The 19,021-nt window shown below is 38.1% G+C and overlaps 1 protein-coding gene across 1 annotated transcript in view; it reads left to right on the forward strand.

Annotated features, from left to right (window-relative positions):
- The first annotated feature begins 2,748 nt into the window (after positions 1 to 2,748).
- LOC105991683 (disintegrin and metalloproteinase domain-containing protein 18-like) overlaps positions 2,749 to 19,021 on the forward strand; it is a 68,952-nt gene continuing 52,679 nt past the window's right edge. Inside the window, exons 1-7 of the mRNA XM_013024369.1 lie at positions 2,749 to 2,803; positions 3,605 to 3,681; positions 8,433 to 8,488; positions 10,827 to 10,905; positions 11,294 to 11,370; positions 12,836 to 13,013; positions 18,451 to 18,516. Of these exons, the coding sequence (XP_012879823.1) occupies positions 2,749 to 2,803; positions 3,605 to 3,681; positions 8,433 to 8,488; positions 10,827 to 10,905; positions 11,294 to 11,370; positions 12,836 to 13,013; positions 18,451 to 18,516 (588 nt within the window). The remainder of the gene's footprint in view (positions 2,804 to 3,604; positions 3,682 to 8,432; positions 8,489 to 10,826; positions 10,906 to 11,293; positions 11,371 to 12,835; positions 13,014 to 18,450; positions 18,517 to 19,021) is intronic.

A 19,021-nucleotide genomic window follows, 5' to 3' on the forward strand; every position in this document is an offset into this window, starting at 1 on the left:
TGGCATAAGCAAGAGAGAATGGAAATAGGTAGAACTGGAGAATAGTGAAGCGGGTAAGAATTTATTCCATACAGGACTGATTAAGAGGAGAAAGGACAAAGTTTGAGAGGCAAGGCAGAGGCAGTGCTGATGGATAGGGGTTTAGAATAAAGCAAGTACAAAGACCTCAAAGGTTTTGCAGAATCAACAGTGAAATCTTTTAGCAATGGCATACTGTAAAATTAGGTAAGACCACTTTAACACGTGCTGATGAATTGATGGGTTTTGAACAAGTGCAAGCAGGACAATGGCCAGAGGAACTGGAGGGGTTTAGTAAGTGCTCTTCTCTTTTTCTTTGCTTGTTGGTATTGTTGGTTTTGTGTTCTTTGACTGGTTTTCCTTTACTCATGTAAAGCTTTGAAACTGCAAGTGAAACATATACATCCCATTTTTAAAAGACATTTTCTTTTACTGTAGCTATCACAAACTATTCATTAAAAATAATCTTTGCTTTATAAATGCTCTGAATTCTAAGCACAGATGGACACAGTATTGTATTAATTAATTGCTTTAGCTGTAGTTGCAAAGAAGTACTGGATGGCTTTCAATAATAGTAAGAATGTAGCTTTTCTACTTTTCTGTATTTCTTTTGCAACAGTAATTGTGCAGTAACATCAAAGGCCATAATGGAGAAAAGATACCACCAAGAAACTCACGTTTAAGCAGCTTGAGACAAGATTAAAAAAAAAACCCAACAACCAACAACCTGTCTTTGTTTTTGTATATCTCACACCTTTCAATTTCACAAACTAAAATAAATCCTATGCCTGAAAGCATGTATGCTTGGATTGGTTGATGCTTTTCATTGCTCTGGTCCCTCAACAGGCAATACATAGGTAGCCAAGGAGTCTAAGCTAACAACCTCACACTGTCTATTGCTGCTATTCACCTTCAAGTGCCCATGGTCTTCCTCAAGTGATACCTCTAACATGTTTCCCTCTTCAACAGTTTTGTCTGCTCCAGGCTCTGGGACAGGTAGGGGGAGTTTTGGATAATCAGTAGCATCTTTTCTGTTTTAAAGTAATTTTCCAGACTGAGTTTCTGGTTACAGAAATCAGGTGATGCTTCTATGATCTCCTAAACTAAGCTCTAGTTTTTTTTTTTTTTTACTTTCTCTTTTGGTCTTTTGCGAAAGCTAAACTTCCTACTGAGTTTTCAGTAGAGCTGAACTTTTCTCTCTCTCTCCATCCCTTCCTTCCTGAACATGAGTGTGCCTCTGCACGTTTTAAGGCATTTAACACGGATTAGGGGACCACATGACCAACTAGAGTCTAAGATCTAGCAAATCGCAAAAACCAAAATCAAAACCAAAACCCCAAAAAAGAGATGATGCTGTGACAACCTCATTACAGAAGCAGAATTTCCTTTTCCAAGTATCAGTCCACTGAGGAAAGGGCTAATAAATATGCAACAGTCTCTCAATGGAACATTATCATCCGTAAAAGGAATGGAACATTGTGGTTTCTACAACATGGATGCACCTTGAAGCCATCATGCTAAGTGAGTAAAGCCAGGGAGGAAGACTTGGAGTCATATTGTTCATTTGGGTCAAGTAGCTAGATTAGGGATAGCTCTAGAGATAAGAACTAGTTGAGTAGTTCTCATCCAGTTTAGTATTTAGAGGTCCAGAGATGAAGGAATGGTAGAGGAGCAATAGCTTATTTTTGAGGAAATAATATTAATATTATCTGCAAATAATTGCACATTTTTGAATTGCACATTTTTGTGAATGTATTAAATGATCATTTGGTTCACTTTAGGTATGTGAATTGTGTGGTATATGAAATTACGTCAAAATATAGCTGCCTAGAGAACACAAGTTCTTATGATTCTACTACATTTTCTTCTGCCTCATTGTTCTAACTTATTTAGGCTATGATGAACACATCTTATTTTCGTTATAATTTCTTCTCTCTCTTTCTCTTTCTCTTCCTCTCTCCCTCTCTCCCTCACTCCCTTCCTCTCTCCCTCACTCCCTTCCTCCCTCCCTCCCTCCTTTCCTTCCTTCCTTCCTTCCTTCCTTTTTCTCTTTATCTTTCCCTCTCCCTCCATCCTTCCCTCTCTCTCTGTGTGTCTCTCTGTCTCTGTCCCTCTCCCTCCTTCCCCCTACCCCCTCTAGCCTATTACTCTTTCTTTTGACCACGTTGGCTTTTGAACCTGTAGAGGTCAACCTTTTGAGAAGGTAGGATTACAAGCTTGACCCACAGCACCCACAGTTAGCAATGATTTCTTAGTTACCAGTTGCTTAAGCATAGCAGTACCAAATAGATTCCAAACAGATTTTACTTTTGCAACTACGGACACAATTCCCATTGGGCAGTGGCTTGCCCGGGGGTAGATAGGAAAGAACTCCAGGTGAGGTGTGAGGGAGGCCAGTGGGGTGTGGGGCACGTGCAGCTAGGACACATGTGTGTGGGGAAGACAGAGACAGCAGTGTCTCTCTCCAGCCATGTGGCCTCAGGTCCAGCCTTGCAGTCCTGCCTGCTGTCCTTAGTGCAGGCCCAGCATGCTCATCTGTCTGTTTATCCCTCCAGATGGCTCGGGCCAGCCGGGCACACATGTGTGCGCTCGTCCTTCCCCGCTGGAACCGCATTCTCGCACAGGCCTCTGGCCCCGCATCTGACCCACGTGCCAAGGGCACCACGCGCCTCATCCCTGCCCAACCGCCTCTGTCCGGGCTGTGTGTGCCAGGTGCCCTGGATGACGACCATGTTCCTTTTCCTGGCACTGCTCGCCGAGCTTGGAACGCTGCCGGCCTGCCTGGGTAAGCCCAAGTCCGCGGGCACCCCGCTGCCCCCTTGCTGAGGGCGTTTGCCACCCTCCTTGCTGGGAAACCATGTCCCTTAGCCCGCAGACCCTCACCACCCGTTTCCTGCATTTCTGCTGCTGCCTACCCTACTTCACCACCTTCTAATCCCCAAACCAGGCCAGGCGAGTCACCGATGTCAGTGGAGGAGTCTGGGCTGCATTCGCTTCAGGGACTCAGCCCCAGACTCCTGGCCAGTGTCCCCGCGCCTTCTGCCCAGTGCTGGACCTTACAAGTGTGCAAGCCCACAGTTGGCTCTGAGTCCCGAGGGCAACAGCCCTCAACTCTGCCCGGCTGTGGACACAAGTAGGGTGAGCCTTGAGCCACAGGACCAGCTGGTCCTTTATTTGTATGTCAAGCCGCGCGCGTGTGTGTGTGTGCGTGCACATGCGCATGTGCACGCGCGCACACACACATGCCACTTCTGGGTGCTGGGTGCTGTCCTTGAGCTCTTTGCTCAAGACTAGTGCTCTACTACTTGAACCACAGCTCCACTTCCAGCTTTTTTTGTAGTTAAATAGAGGTAAGAGAATGCGGTTCCTTCCGAGGATGGAGTAGCTAACATGAGCCATCGATGATGCCCATCTTCAACCACTTTTAACTGAGCACCCAGAAGGGTGAAATATACAGTTTGCTGTGTTAGAGCCCTAGAGGTAGGCACTCACTCTACACTTACTGAACCATGACCTTTCTTTACCTAAGAAAATAAATAATGCAAGGGGAAATCAAGAACACTAGAAAAGCACACTCTCGCTTCAGGTGCGGAAGGAATACTGCTGCACCTCACAGTGCCCAGGAAGATAAGGCCAAGTGGGAGGGAAGTGTCACAGGAACAAGTAAGTAATTATGAGTTGTTTGGCACTTACACTGGTACTTAGTGATTCTAATTTATAACCACTTGGAAAGCATGTGTATGTTGATTTAACTCTCTTGGAGCCCTTTGATAGAAAAAGTGGTTTTGATAAAATATAAACATTGCAAAATTAGACCTTTAAGCATCAGAACTAGTAGATGTGATGATCTGAGGAACAAAGAAGGGCGAGGAGGGTGTGAATAAAAAAGGAAGGAAGGAAGAAAGGGAAGGAGGGAAGGAAGAAAAGGGAGAGAGAAGGGAGAAAGTGCAATGTTAGCTAGATAATGAAGAAAAAGATTGCAGTATGTGAATAAAGTATTAAAAAAAGAAGTTGCAAAACTGCCTACTTGCATAGCACCAAGTCAGGAAGCACAGAATACAGAAACTGAACAGGCCTGGAATGCTTTTTACTAAAAGAGGACATGAGGAGTTCCATTATTTGTCTACATTTTAGTAGTTTGCATTTGGAATTCTTGGAGCTATTTTACAATAGAGGATACCATTTTACGTTTTGAAAGTTTTACTGTAGCATACTTGATATAAAAAGGGAATGTGTGGAAGGTACACATTTTGGTGAGTTTAGACATATACATGCAGCCATCATAGCATTATGGCAATCAATACACTAAATACATTCCATCACCATCAGACATCTCTTTGTGTACTTTTATTTTGGGTAAGAACAAGAATTCTACCCTTTTTAACAACTGTCCAAGTGTACAATAGAGAATCACCTACTGTGTGCACTATGCTGAGAACCAGCTTTAAAGAATAAATTCATGTTTCAGTTCAGAGACCCTATTCTCACTGAACAAGACCCCTACCTCTTCCTTTCTTTAAAAAAATTTTTATTATGAAAATACCATACAGAGGAGTTACAATTACATGGGTAAGATAATGAGTACATTACTTATCAAGCATTGTTGCTTCCTCCTTTGTTTCCCCTTCTTATCCCTTCCCATCCTCTCCCCTGCCCTCACCTAATCCTCCCATCCCCACCAAAGTTGTATAGTTCGTTTTCGACATAACATCAACATATCTGACCTTTTCTGCTTGTCTCAGACATATAATAGTTATTGCAAATAAGGGAAACCATGGGACCTATGTTTCTTTGGGCTTGGCTTACTTCACAGTATAATTTTTTCTAAGCCTTTCCATTTCCTAACAAATGGGACAATGTCATTTTTTTTTCTGATGGAGGCATAGAATTCCATTGTGTATATATACCACATTTTCTTGATCCATTCATCTACTGAGGGTCATCTGGGTTGGTTCTATATCTTAGCTATGGTAAATAATGCTGCAATAAACATAGTTGTGCTGGTAGCTTTAGTATGGTCTTTTTTGTGATCATTTGGGTAAATGCCCAAAAGTGGGATTGCTAGGTCATAGGGAAGCTCTATATGGAGTCTTTAACTCTTCCTTTCTGTAGACACTGACAACCTCATTCTATTCTCTGCTTCTTGGAGTTTGACTGTCATAGATACCTCTTATAGTGGAACCTTGCAGTATTTGTCTTCTGTAACTGGCTTGTTTCACCTGGCATGATGACCTCTAGGTTCCTGTGTGTTGTTCAGATATTATGATTTCCTTAAGACTCAGTAGTATTTTAATATTTATGATATATATATATATATATATATATATAGTGCTGACAAGCACTTTTAGGAGTATAACCATATGTGCATTGGTGCATTAAATGATAGTCTATTGGTGCATTAACTGATAGTCTATTTCTAAGCTTTTGAGAAATTTTCCATTTTTTTATTCTAATCTATGATGAATGAGGGTTCCAAATTTTTTACAACCTCATCCACACTGATTATCTTTTTTTTAAATAGCCACTTGACTTACTGGTTTGGAGCCTGTGGTTCAAGTGGTAGAGCACAAGCCTAGCAATATAATTGCTTTCCAGTTTGGTCTAAGAGCACAGTTTATATGACGTATGTCAGTTTATATTTGCTATGGTCTGTTTTATGGTCCAGGATAAGTTTTTCTCTATTTGAGTTTGAAAAGAATGTGTGTTCTACTATGGCTGGATGAAATAGATGATGCATGACTAGCTATACAAATGTCCATTATATGGCGTTGACAGATGGTGCTGATGAGTTAACCACTGTGTCCTTACTGACTTTCTTTCTGCTGGATCTGTGCAATTGTTATAGAGAGTTGTTAAACATCCTGATGCTCTATTTGTTTTAAAGACATATATACATTAATGTTTGTTATAGCTTCTTGGAGAAATGACTTCTTTATCATGATATAATCCCCATATATAAATTACATATTCTAATATAAAACATTTAAAGTTGTATGATGCCTTTGGCATCATATTTATTTCTGTTGTTTTTTATTAGCATAATAGACATAAAAAGGGCATGAGACAGCGATAGCCATTTAATAAGCCCTTGGTGAGCAGTAGAAAAATTTTAGAATATTGAATTACACCTAATTCTTACTTCTTGAGCATAATATCTGATCTTACTACTCTAAAGATACTAAATATTAAGTTATTGTTTCACTCTAATACTTTATGGTTTCTATTCTATTTGCTGAACTTGTTATCTGTCACTCTTGATGTTTTTGAACTCAGAATTTTTTAGAGTTTGTTTTTGCTGCTGAACTTGAGAAATTGTCAACCTTTTTTGTGGTATCAGGGTTTGAACTCAGGGCTTGCTTGATTTGATTACTCAGCTAATGCTCTACCACTTAAACCATGATTACAGCCTTGCTTTCAGCTACTTATTTTACAGATGTAGTCTCACAGACTTTTCTGCCTGGGCTGCCTTGAGCCACAATCTTACAGATAGCTGAAACTAGGATTACAGGTGTGAGCTCTAAGTGCCTTTCTCCCTACGAGATTTTTTTTCATGGCCTCTGTTTTTCACTGGATCTGGAATAATATGTTGGATTTACTATAGTAGCTTACATAAGTTTTAAGGGATAAGGTCATTCTCTGCTGTTTATTAACATCTGGCCTGAGTCTGTGTGCTCCTTGCACTAGGGAATGCTCCTAGGTGTTCCTAATCAGTTTTAAGTAGCACTGTTCAGTTGCTCTCTACCAAGTGTACATACTCTGTTGTAGCTTAAAACTGATTGTCTCATTTCAGATTGGTTTAGCTTATAAAAAAATTTGGGGAAGTTGCCAGGATAGATGTCAGTCTGTATTTTCTTTAAGTTTTTTATTGTGAAAATACTGTACAAAGGGGTTACAGTTACATGAGCAAGGTAATGAGTACATTTCTTATCCAGTATTGCTGCCTCCTGCTTTGTTTTTCCCCTACCATCACTTCCCTCCTACCTTCTCAGCTACCCCATCCCCCCCTGCTCCCCATCCCCCCCTCCCGCCTAAGTTGTAAAGTTCATTTTTTGACATATCGTCTTGTGCATCTCATTGTTGCAAAGGGTCAATCTGTATCCTATTTAAACAATTTGTTTTTTTTCCCTTCCCTTCCCCAAATTGTACCAACATCAAATACAGTGAAAACAGGGATTATACCATGGGGGAGGGACATACTAAGCAACAAAAAAAATCACATGGTACCTTATAAATAAGTTAGAAACAATAGCAAGGAAGAAAAAAACATTTGTGTCCCTATCTTGGGGTTCATTTCACTTAACATCATCTTATCTGACCTTTTCTGCTTGTCCCAGACATATACTAGTTATTGCAAATAAGGGAAACCATGGGACCTATGTTTCCTTGGGCCTGGCTTACTTCACTTAGTATAATTTTTTCCAAGTCTTTCCATTTCCTAACAAATGGGGCAATGCCATTCTTTCTGAAGGAGGCATAGAATTCCATTGTGTATATATACCACATTTTCTTGATCCATTCATCTACTGAGGGGCAACTGGGTTGGTTCCATATCTTAGCTATGGTAAATAAGGCTGCAATAAACATAGTTATAGACCTAGTCCCATTGTTTAATCTGTTTGGTTCTATAGACACCTCCTATCTTTGGAGTTCCTAGTGCGTGATGACCCTTTACCTTGGTACTATGGCATTCCATAATGGCTTCTAACCTGTACAGTCCTTCAGTTTTATTTATTTTACAGTGCTGGGTTTGAACTTAAAGTATTACACACAAGTGTTCTACCACTTGAGCTGTGCCATTCTGCCCTTTTACTTCAGTTATTTATAAATAAGGTCTTGTGTTTTTGCCTCCTATTTCTGCTTCTCAAGTAGCTGGGATACCAGGTGCAAACCACCACATTCAGTCTTATTCTCATGTTTTTATATATTGAGAGTTGATAAATGTATTTAAGTTATATATGTATAATAGACACATTTGTAAATGTTATTTCATAATATTTACTGTGTAATATAAACCTGCAGTCATGCTGTATTTATTTTGACTTAAAAGTATCTTTCTAAGATAGAGGCAAATAATATAGTACTAAATATTTTAAAATACATTTTTTCAAAATGTATTATGTTTCTTATGATCAAGGCAACCATACACATAAAATCAATCACATTGTGTGAGAATTAATTGGGCACACATTGTTTTTTCCCCAAATTTAATTTATTGCTATTATAAAGGTCATGTACAGAAAGATTACAATTACATGAGTACATTGCCTTTCTCACAATGTCTTCTGGGCACACGTTCTTGCTAGTTATATAAGTTCTAAAGAAAATGTTCATTTTTAATATACTATGAGTTAACTTTAATAAAAATACATACGTCTGATTTACTGAGTCATATTTATTGATTTGTTTTATTTTAGGTGTTTTATAGTGTTACAATTGATGGGAAACCATTTACCTTGCATCTCAGAAAACAGTACGTTAAGAAAAAGGGAAACTTTTATTCTTAGATTTTGTTCTTTTAAAGTTTCTTTTATAATAATTAAATTCAGGAATGCAATATAATGTAGACTTGTTTCGATCATTTTTCAATTTTGATCCATAGGCCTTGAGTATTAGATTTATGTGGATCTTGTCTTTTAGTTTTCCAGATTTTGATGTTATTTAAATTAAGAAATAAAGTATATATTTGGAAATTTCAATTTAAATATTTTTTTTCATTTTATTTTATTTTATTTTTTTGTGAACATACTGTACAGAGGGGTTACAATTACATGGGCAGGATAATGCATACATTTCTTATCAAGCATTGCAGCCTCCTTTCAATTTAAATATGTCATTGAACCCAAATAATTTAAGTACTGAGTATCTTAACTATTAAAGATGTCTGAAAATGAAAGGTTATTGTGGGAGAGTCAAGTAGTGGCATGGTTTCTATGATGTATTAATTATAAACCTTTATTTTTTAATTACCTTATGGGAGATATTTCACAAATGAGGTTCACTGATGAGTACCATTCAGGGATATCCCAATCTTGAATACATTGCTACAGACATCAGCACCTAACACACTTCCTTCCCCATTTCAGAGCCCTTGTTTCATTTTAGTCAAGCTCTGTGCTTGCCCACAATTCCAGGCCACAATCAGTCTACTTTCTATATCCTGATTTGCATTTCCTCAACATACTATATTAAAAATTAGCTTGGATTTAGCCTGAGATTTTTAAAGCACACAGCAACCATTATTTATCTGCATTACTTATACCGTTATAGTTGAACAAAGCTGGAGAAAGTTATTCTCTGAATTCCTGACTGTTCTTGCTTAATTGAGGTCTATGAACCTTATGTTGGTCTTTCATTCCCCTATGAACAGTTTTTGGCAAGATTATCAATGCTTTTTGTATTTTCTTTTATGTCATGGCTGGTTTTTTTAGTCACCATTTTTTCCTCTGCCAGTTGACAGCATTTGTCGCTGGTGGTCAGAATCTGTTCCATAAAATATATTCCTCATTGTTTATCAGAATGTGACAGATTTCTGGTCCTGGATGGTCTCCTGCCATTATTATTACTCCTCTGACAAGAGCAAATTCCTTCCATGCTGTCCAACCTTAGAATAGTTCATGGTACTGTTCTTGAATTATTTTAATTCTGTAATCAGTTGCCTATCTGTTTCATTCAGTCTTCTGTATTTAAGTGCAGTGTAGGTGGTAGGTGCTCTGAAATTCATACTTGCCTCATTCATTTGAAGACATCCAGAGGATGTTTATCTTTTTATTTGGTAATCACATGCTTACTAAGATCCATGCAGTTAATGAAGATTAACTTGTGATCTTCTTTCTAAAGTTATGTTTCTGATAAGTTACCTTAATAATGGCAACTCTATTCTTCCAGTTACTCTAATAAAAAAAATAAAGGAAAATGAGGGGAAAAATACTGAGGACGCATCTTAGGCATATTTTTTCTTTTGTTTTTCCCCAGATCCAATGAGAAATCAAATCTTGCGTGTTCTCCCTTAAGCTGTATTTATAGTGAAGCTTCTGCCAGTATTATAGAGTTGATCAAGCCCTAATTATGGCTGGCATGGATGATACTAAAAGCCTCCTAACTGTTCTGCAGGCTTCTTCATCCTTGCAATGCAAATTTTCTCAATAGTGTTGAGTCTGACTTGGCTCAGTGTTCAAATGTTGGTCTACTTCTGTCTTCACCAGCTTCTACCATCCAGAAATTCCTCCTTCCCATGACCCACCTAATACTATTGTCTTCTCCTTCACCCATTGCCCAGAGTTGTTCTCTATACATGCAAGTACATTTTTGCCTCAGGCTCCATGAATTTTTTTTCCTGTCTGGAATTAATTTCTTATAAAAATCTCTATGACTTGTTCTTCCTGTCTCCAGTCATCTCTGCAATGAGCTTTTCAGGCCAAAACTATGTACATCTTTGTAACCACTTCAGCATCCAGATCTTATTTATTGTTGTCTAACTAGTAGAAGTTTTCATTCCTGCCACAAAGGCAGAGATTTTGTCTTTTATTTACTGCTATGCTCCAGCCCCAGAAAAGGCTCTGTCATAGAAATACACAGCAGGAAATACCATATACAAGTACAAATACAAATATCTAATCACAGAGTAACAGTCTCTTCCAGAGTCCAGAGTCTGAACACCAGTTTTCAGTTTCAAATATCATGCCACACTAAAATAACTGTCACTAAATCATGTCATACCAATTCTATACACTTACTACTTATTTCAATTAGTGTGTGTATTCATGATTAATCCACAACTGAAACTTTATTTATTGATTTGTTTTTTTTAGCTCATTCTTATCCCAGAATTTTTTGATTTATACATATAATGAAACTGGATCTTTGCATTCTGAGTCTTCATATTTTATGGTAAGAATTAGATGTCTTAGATATTTTTAATTTTTGTTTTTGTGTTGAAGTGAACATACCACTACCATTGGGATATTTTGTTTCATGTTGACAAACTAATATGAATGTTTTGTTCTGTGTAACTCTGCCCTGTTGCATGGTTGACTGTTGCATGTGGAAGTGGCAGGTAGAGGATGAAACTCAAGTGCAAAAGGGCATTTATGAGTCCCCTGGAATATGAAGGGAAGAGAGTTGTCACATACTTTTTCTCCAAATTTGCATTAATAATTTTATATAATTCACAGTTTTCATATAATCAAATCTTAAAGCCTTGAGCAATATGTCTGGAGATGTTTCATATTCATATTTATAAGAACGTGTATATTTCTCTGTCTGTCTGCTTTCTCAGATGCATTGTCATTACCGAGGTTATATTGCTGAATTTCCAAATTCTGTTGTGACCCTCAGTGCCTGCTCTGGCCTCAGGTAATATTTGCTTACAAGATATTTATAAATGGAAGAATGCAGATAGACATTACAATGAAATACACTGGCTAGCTGACATAAATTAGGGAAAATCTAAAATCCAAACTGAAAAGATGGACTCGCTTTTATTTATTTTGATGTGAATACTTGGATCTGAGTTTCCTTTCAGATGGCATCATCCAGGGCATTTTTGGATGGAGACATTTCCAGGCAGGAAGGGACAGTGTCACAAAAAGAAACATTAGGACATCCCCAGAAAGTCAGTGCTATCTCTATCATTATCTCAATTATGGGAAACACCTTTTGTTAGTGATTTTAAATACGATAGTCAATATCAACCTCCATGTAGTAGCAGATATAAAAGAACCATTTTAGAAAATGCCTCAGAGGTAAAAGGGCAGAGTTAAGTGATTTTTGTCATCCTTGCCCACTGTTGAGAGGGATTGTAAACTGTCTGAAGTGTGCCAGAGGACAGAGAGTCAAGAGTAGAGAAAAAAGTTATTTCTACTTCCCTTTCATATTAGTATCCTGGTTTCTAGAATTTATTTCTGTAGGTTTAAAAAAGTAACATTGTCCTAATGTGCCTGCATGAGTATGAACTTCTTTAGATAGGCATTCTGCACAGCTGCTTAATTTCCTTCATCTTAAAAACCTGTAATATCTGTAACAAGTAGAACTTTCTTCATCGAATTCTCAACAAATATCTTGATCCTCGGCAGGACAGTCTTCATAATTCTAATAAATACTAAATAGATAAGCTGGGTGCCTGTCACTCATACCTACTCAGGAGGCTGAGATATGAAGATCATGGTTTGAAGCTAGCCTGAGCAGGAAAGTCCAGGAGACTCTTATCTCAAATTAACCAGCAAAATCTGGAAGTGGAGCTGTGGCTTAAGTGGAAGAACACTTAGTCTTGAGCAAAAAAGCTCAAGGAAAGACCCCAACAATTCAAGCCCCAGAACCAGCACACACACACACACACACACAAAGATACTAATATATTTTTAATCATGATAAAGACATTAATTATACATAGTAATGAGTTACATTATATCATTTTCTATGTACATATATTATGACTTGATTGTATTCACCTTTTTAAATACCCTATTGCTACCCTATTTTAATGTTCTCTCTCTTAAAATCTAGATTCTAAATATGAGAGAAAACTTATTTCTCTTTCTGAGTCTTACTTTTTTACTCAACATAATGATCTCGAGTTTCATCAAGTTTTCTGAAAATGATGGATTTTATTCATTTTTTGTAGTTGATACTACTCCATTTCTTCAGTTTCCTGGTATTCATTTTGTTGGACTGTGAGATAGTATTTCTAGGGAATTAACATCATTTGTTTTCTCCCCTGCAAATGCCATATTTTATTTAACACAGTTGTGTATACTACAGATTATAGCTATGATAGGATCATTGGCTGGATTTTAATTGTTATTGTGTTTCTGAATCTTAGGGGATTTCTACAGTTGGAAAATATCACCTATGGAATTGAACCACTGGAATCTTCACCAAAATTTGAGCACATCATTTATCAAATGAAAAATGTCAATCTAGATGTTCCCATGCTAGTAGGAAATTATAGCAGCATTTTTCAGAATGACCAGCTCTATAAAATTCACTTAAGCTATCAGGTAATTGGGCATGCTGATATCATAGCATGACAAGAACATATTCCTATAGGACGTTTGTAGTCATTAAAGGAAGTTAGTTACTGAGTAAGAAGATTATATAATCTTATTGTTTTTATATAATTTATTATATCCACCAGAAGCTGGTGGCTCACATCTGTGATCCTAGCTACTCAAGAGGCTGAGTTCTGAGGATCACAGTTAGATGCCAGCCTGAGTAGTAAAGTCCATGAGATTCTTATCCTCAATTAACCATCAAAAAACCAGAAGTGGTGCTGTGGCTAAAAGTGGTAGAGTACTAGCCTTCAGCTAAAGGAACTTAGGGACAGGCCCCAGTTCCTGAGTTCAAGCCCCAGGACAGACAATATTATAAGATTTTTTATTTTTCTGGTCATGAGGCTTGATCTCAGGACATGCTCTCTGTCCCTGAGCTTTTTAACTTAAGGTTAGCGCTCTACCAGTTTGAGCCACAGTGCTGCTTCCATGATTATATTTTGTATTTTTTAAAAAACTTGAGATACACCACCCAAACTTTATATAAAACATCTGGAAAAGTGCATAGTATTATTTTGCAAGTCTAATGATGTTCTATGCAGCATTTCTTCACAGACACTGTGAACCATGGTTTGGAGGTGCTGTCTTTACAGACCTTCTCCTCCAAATGTAATGCTGGATCTAGCAAGTATTTCTTTTCTTCTCTCCTGGGGTAGTTTCCACCTTCTTCTCTCTTCTAGCATTATGTGTTTTACCAGGTCATGTAAGCCACAAACCTCTTTTCCCATTCACTGATGATTTGAGCCTTAAAAATTATAAATAAGATGGGGTGCATGGGCTTGGGCAGTTTTGGTAGTAGTTGACCTTCCATTCCTTTTTCCTGCCACAGGCAGCCCCATGAAGGACTCTTAATCATATCTACTGTGAGCGTTTTTGGAGATCCAGGAGACAATGACTCTAAGAAGCCATAACTGTCTTTTTGGTTCTCAGGACCTTTCCACTCATCCTTGTGAGATTTAAGAGCTTTTTCCCTTAGCTCTTAAGGGACAAACCCCTTGTGGTATGGGAAACTCCAAAATCATCATATCCCGCCTCCACACCACTCACCATTATCAGTATAGACTTAACTCCATTCAAACCACAATCCTGCAGGACTGAGTCCTTAAAATTCATTTGCCAGTGTGTTGGGCAATTCAGGTTTGGCAGTAGCATTATGAGATGGTGTTTTCCAAAGATCAGGGGTCTCTACTGGACTGGGGATCTTCAGGTAGATAATTCTGCCATTTCATTGTACTTCCTATAAGCCATGGATGGCTTGTATCAAACAATGTGTGTCAGGGAAATGTCCATCCTCTCCCGGCTTCAGATGAAGATATCAGTAGGTTTTATAGTGGCTTTATGATTTTGACATTCCATCCAGGAAGGAGTTTAAAAGTAGTTGCATATCATTAAAGAGTGCCTTCCCTGTCCTCCTGAAATAACATGGCTGCTGATGAAAAGTATCTTTGAAAAAGCTGGATACAATTTGACTTGAAAAATATCGTAAGTCTGTAGGCTTGGGTGAATCTCAAGGATAGTATTAAGAGTAAATCAAAGCAATGTGAGAAGATTATGTACATTTTTTAAATGGCTATGGACAGAATTAGAGAATTCAAGATGATGGGGAGGTCAGAGCAAATGCCTTTAAAGAAGCATAACAATGAGAACTGGGGTGGGCTCAGGATAACAGCATGTGCCTAGAATGCAGTGTCCCTGGGTTTGAGCCCTCGCATTACAAAATACATATGTCAGTAGAAATCTTTATAGGGGTGGAATAGTCTGTATGTTACTTGCAACTTGGCATATACTCATTGCATCGATGTTGATTTCCTGATTTTCATAATATACTACATCTCTTTAAGATGTAATCACTGGAGGTCTATAAGTGAATGGTACAGAAGGTCCTGAGCTCTCTGGGTAATTTCCAGTGCTTGGAGACAGATCCTTAAGCTTGAAGCTCTCATGCTCTGCTACCCAAGTCACTAGGATCAGAGTCAGGAGCTATCATCTCCAGCAGAATGGACTTTAAATTGGTGATATGCATACACAATTCATAAAAGTTGCTTGTAGAAGTCATGGTTGTCAACATTCATCTGAAGTTTTATAAAGACACATTAAGAGTAACTAAAATGGAAATTAATTTTTAAGACATTTATGAATGCAAAGTAATAAATCAGCATGTTTATTATGTGATTTTTTTTCTTTTAGCAGGTCAATAATTAGTAGGACCATACACATATGAGAAAACTATTTGAAAAATATCTCATTTAAAAATGATACAATGACATTATTCAGTGAAAGGGATGACATTGACCAAGATATACTCATAAACTTCTTTGTTGAATGGCAAAACCTTAAAGATAATAAAAAATTTTTAAATAGAAATAAATAAATGAGGTTAAGTAATATTAATACAGTTTATTTGGCTTAAAATCTTAGTTGGTTTTTGGGGGGGTCCTGTCGTGGGGCCTGAACTCTGGGACTGGGTGCTATCCCTCAGCTCTTCAGCTCAAGGCTAACGCTCTACCACTTGAGCCACAGCGCCACTTCTGGCTTTTTTCTTTTTGCTTATGTGGTGCTGAGGAATCGAACCCAGGGCCTCAGGCATGCAAGGCAAGCATTCTACCACTGAGCCACCTTCCCAGCCCCCTAAAATATTCTTAGCTTTTATGCCCATATAACCAAACATTTAAATTTCTTATGAATGTGCAACTATGTTATCACTGACTGAAAGGGCATTTTACTTAATTTAAAAATATGATGGTCCTAGTCAGGTGCTAGTGGCTCATACCTGTAATCCTAATTATTTGGGAGGTAGAGATCAAAATTACAGTTCTAGAGCAGCCCAGGGGCAAAAGTTAATAAGAACCTCTCTCAGGAGAAAAGGCTGGGTATGGTGAAACTTGTTTCTGATCCCAACTATGGAAGGAAGCATAAAATAGAAGGAATGCAGCAGGGCACCGGTGGCTCACACCTGCAATCCTAGCTACTCAGGAGGTTGAGACCTGAGGATCGAGGTTCAAAGCCAGTCCAGGCAGGAAAGTCCGTGAAACTCTTATCTCCAATAAACCACCAGAAAACCGGAAGTGGCGCTGTAGCTCAAGTGGTAGAGCACTAGCCTTGAGCTGAAGAGCTGAGGGACAGCGCTCAGGCACAGAGTTCAAGCCCACAACCACAAAATCAAACAAAAAAAAAATAGAAGGAATGCAATCCAGGCCATCCCAAGCAAAAGCCAGTCCCTATTTCACATAACCTGAGCAAAATGGTCTAGAGGTGTGGGTCAATCGGTGTAGTACCTGCTTAGCAAGTATAAAGCTAACTTTGAAACCAAAAATTGAAGACAGCATTATGGTGTTTAGAAAAGAACATTGTGCAAATTTTAAATGTGTTAGCAAAAACTTAAAAAGTTGATCTTGAATAAGCTCATAGGTGATAGAATAATGTTTGAAGATGATATTTAAAAGTAAATCATTCCAGGGGCTGGGAAGGTGACTCAGTGGTAGAGTGCTTGCCTTGCACGCACAAGGTCCTAGGTTTGATTCCTCAGCACCACATATGCAGAAAAAGCCAGAAATGATGCTATGGCTCAAGTGGTAGAGCACTAGCCTTGAGCTGAAGAGCTGAGGGACAGTGCCCAGACCCAGAGTTCAGGCCCCATGACCGACCAAAAAAAAAAAAGTAAATAATTCCAAATATTAGAAGTATGTCTGTAGAAGAAGATGTCTGTAAGAAAATACAATACCAAGAATTATTATTTTACTTATGCTATGTTTTTCTTCAGACAGGGTGTCCTTATGTAGTTCAGTATGACCTTGAACTCATGATTCCCATTTCAGTTTCCTGAGTGTTGGAATAATGGGTATATACTACCATAGTTGCTTGTTCATGCAAGGATCATTGAAAATATCCTTACAATTTTGGCTTCACGTACTCAGATATTCTTTTTTTGGGGGAAGTTTAGCAAGCATTAATTTAGCAAAGCAGGATAAAGTAGAGACAAATAGCAAAAGACAGGAACAACAACTTCTGCCTAAAATACAGGAGGTAGGAACAGCCTACCATGCTGTTTTAAGCCATCAGTGACTAAAGACTTTATAGGTATCAAATTAAAGATGAAGGATCATCATTTCAGACATGGCAAAATCTTAGATTTTCAAATGCTTAAAACTTTATATAGCTTGTATAGTCGAATAGTACTAGATAGAAGGGCTATAATAGGAAATAGTCATCATTGCCCTTACTGTCTTACTACCTCGCTCTCCAAAGGCAACTCATATATCCTTTTTAGAAAAAAATGTAGTGTTAGAAATAATTTCCTGAGTAAAGGTGTTTTAGATCTATCCACGTAATAAAGCCTAAATTTTTAGTCATTAAATATTCACAGGAGTAATTAAATAGTTTTGTTACTTTGGTATCCCCTGTTTCTAATCCATATTATTCCACTTTGAACCAATCAACTATGTGGTCATTTTTAAAAAAACTCAATAGAGCAAGGCACCAATGGCTCATGCCTATCATCTTAGCTACTCAGGAGGCTTAAATCTGAAGATTGCAGTTCTAAGCCACACAAGCAGGAAAACCTATGAGACTCTTTTCTCCAATGGCTAGCAAACAAAAAAAGGAAGTGAAGCTATGGCTCAAGTGGTAGAGCTCTAGCCTTGAGTATAAAAGCTCAGGACTTGAGTTCAAGCCTCAGCACTGGTGTGTGTACATGAGTGTGCAAGCTCGTGAGTATATAAACACACACACAGACACACACCAGGAAAACTAATAACAGTAAAACAAAATAGAACCTGAATGTGGTGCTGATACATGTCTATAATCTCAGCTACTTGGGAAGTTGATGCATCAACAAGATTACAAGTTTGAGGTAAGCTTTGTCAAAGTAACACCTTTTCTCAAATGCAAAAAACAAAACAAAAGCATCTGAGAGACATAATTCTCAGTGACTCATGGTATACTCTGCAGTCTCATTGGGAATTTTTTGTTATTGTTGTTGGTCATGGGGCTTGGACCTGGGCACTGTTCCTCAGCTCTTCATCTCAAGGCAAGCGCTCTACCACTTGAGCCACAGCACCACTTCCAGTTTCTTGGTGGTTAATTGGAGATAATAGTGTCACAGACTTTCCCGCCCAGGCTGCTTTGAACTGCAATCCTCAGATCAGCCTCCTGAGTTGCTAGAATGACAGGCAGAGCCAACAGCACCTGGCTCACTGAGGATTTTTTAAGACTGGGATGCTTTGAAGTGAAATTTTAGGCTGTGCCATTAATTTTAATATTTTATATTTTATATGTCCTCATAATGGCTTTATGTGCATCTTTTGTGTCTCTTTTACATGTCACCTTTGGCTCTTAACAAATTCAATGCACGTTAACATTTGATAAATTTTGATTATTGTTCGTTCAGGAAAAAGCTCCTTCAAAACTATTACCCAAGTGTCTACAAATGCATATCATTGTTGAAAAAGCTTTGGTAAGATGGATTTTTCTTCTTGTTTACCCCCTCTCTTCTCTTTCTCTTCATCTTTCCTTTCTTCTCCCTTCCCCTCCCCTTCTCTCCACTCCCTTCCCCTTCCCTCCCATTCCCTCCCCTTCCCTCCCCTTCCCTCCCCTTCTCTTTTCCTTTTCTCCCTCCCTCTTTCCCTTCCTTACATTTTTCTTTCCCTCCTTTATTTTAATGATAGGGATATTTGTCAATATTTTCTAATAAAGATACTTTATTTTATGTGTTATATAAATGAGAATGTGGCTTTCACATTTGAGTAAATCCTCAAATTTCTCATGTCCTGCAAATCTTCCCTTTCCCAGCTCAGTTCAAATCTCACCCACCAGTCTTACCCCAGCTGTTTGTCCACATACCATTTATTTTTAATCTCACCTAGATAAAAAGCTACTTTAATAATAGTGTCATTTTGTGGATTTTAAAATTTTATCCCAAAACATATCTTGGTATACTTTGTAATAAAATAAATCTTTGA

Source organism: Dipodomys ordii, unplaced genomic scaffold (assembly GCF_000151885.1).
Source record: "Dipodomys ordii isolate 6190 unplaced genomic scaffold, Dord_2.0 Scaffold4, whole genome shotgun sequence".
NCBI lineage: Eukaryota > Metazoa > Chordata > Mammalia > Rodentia > Heteromyidae > Dipodomys > Dipodomys ordii.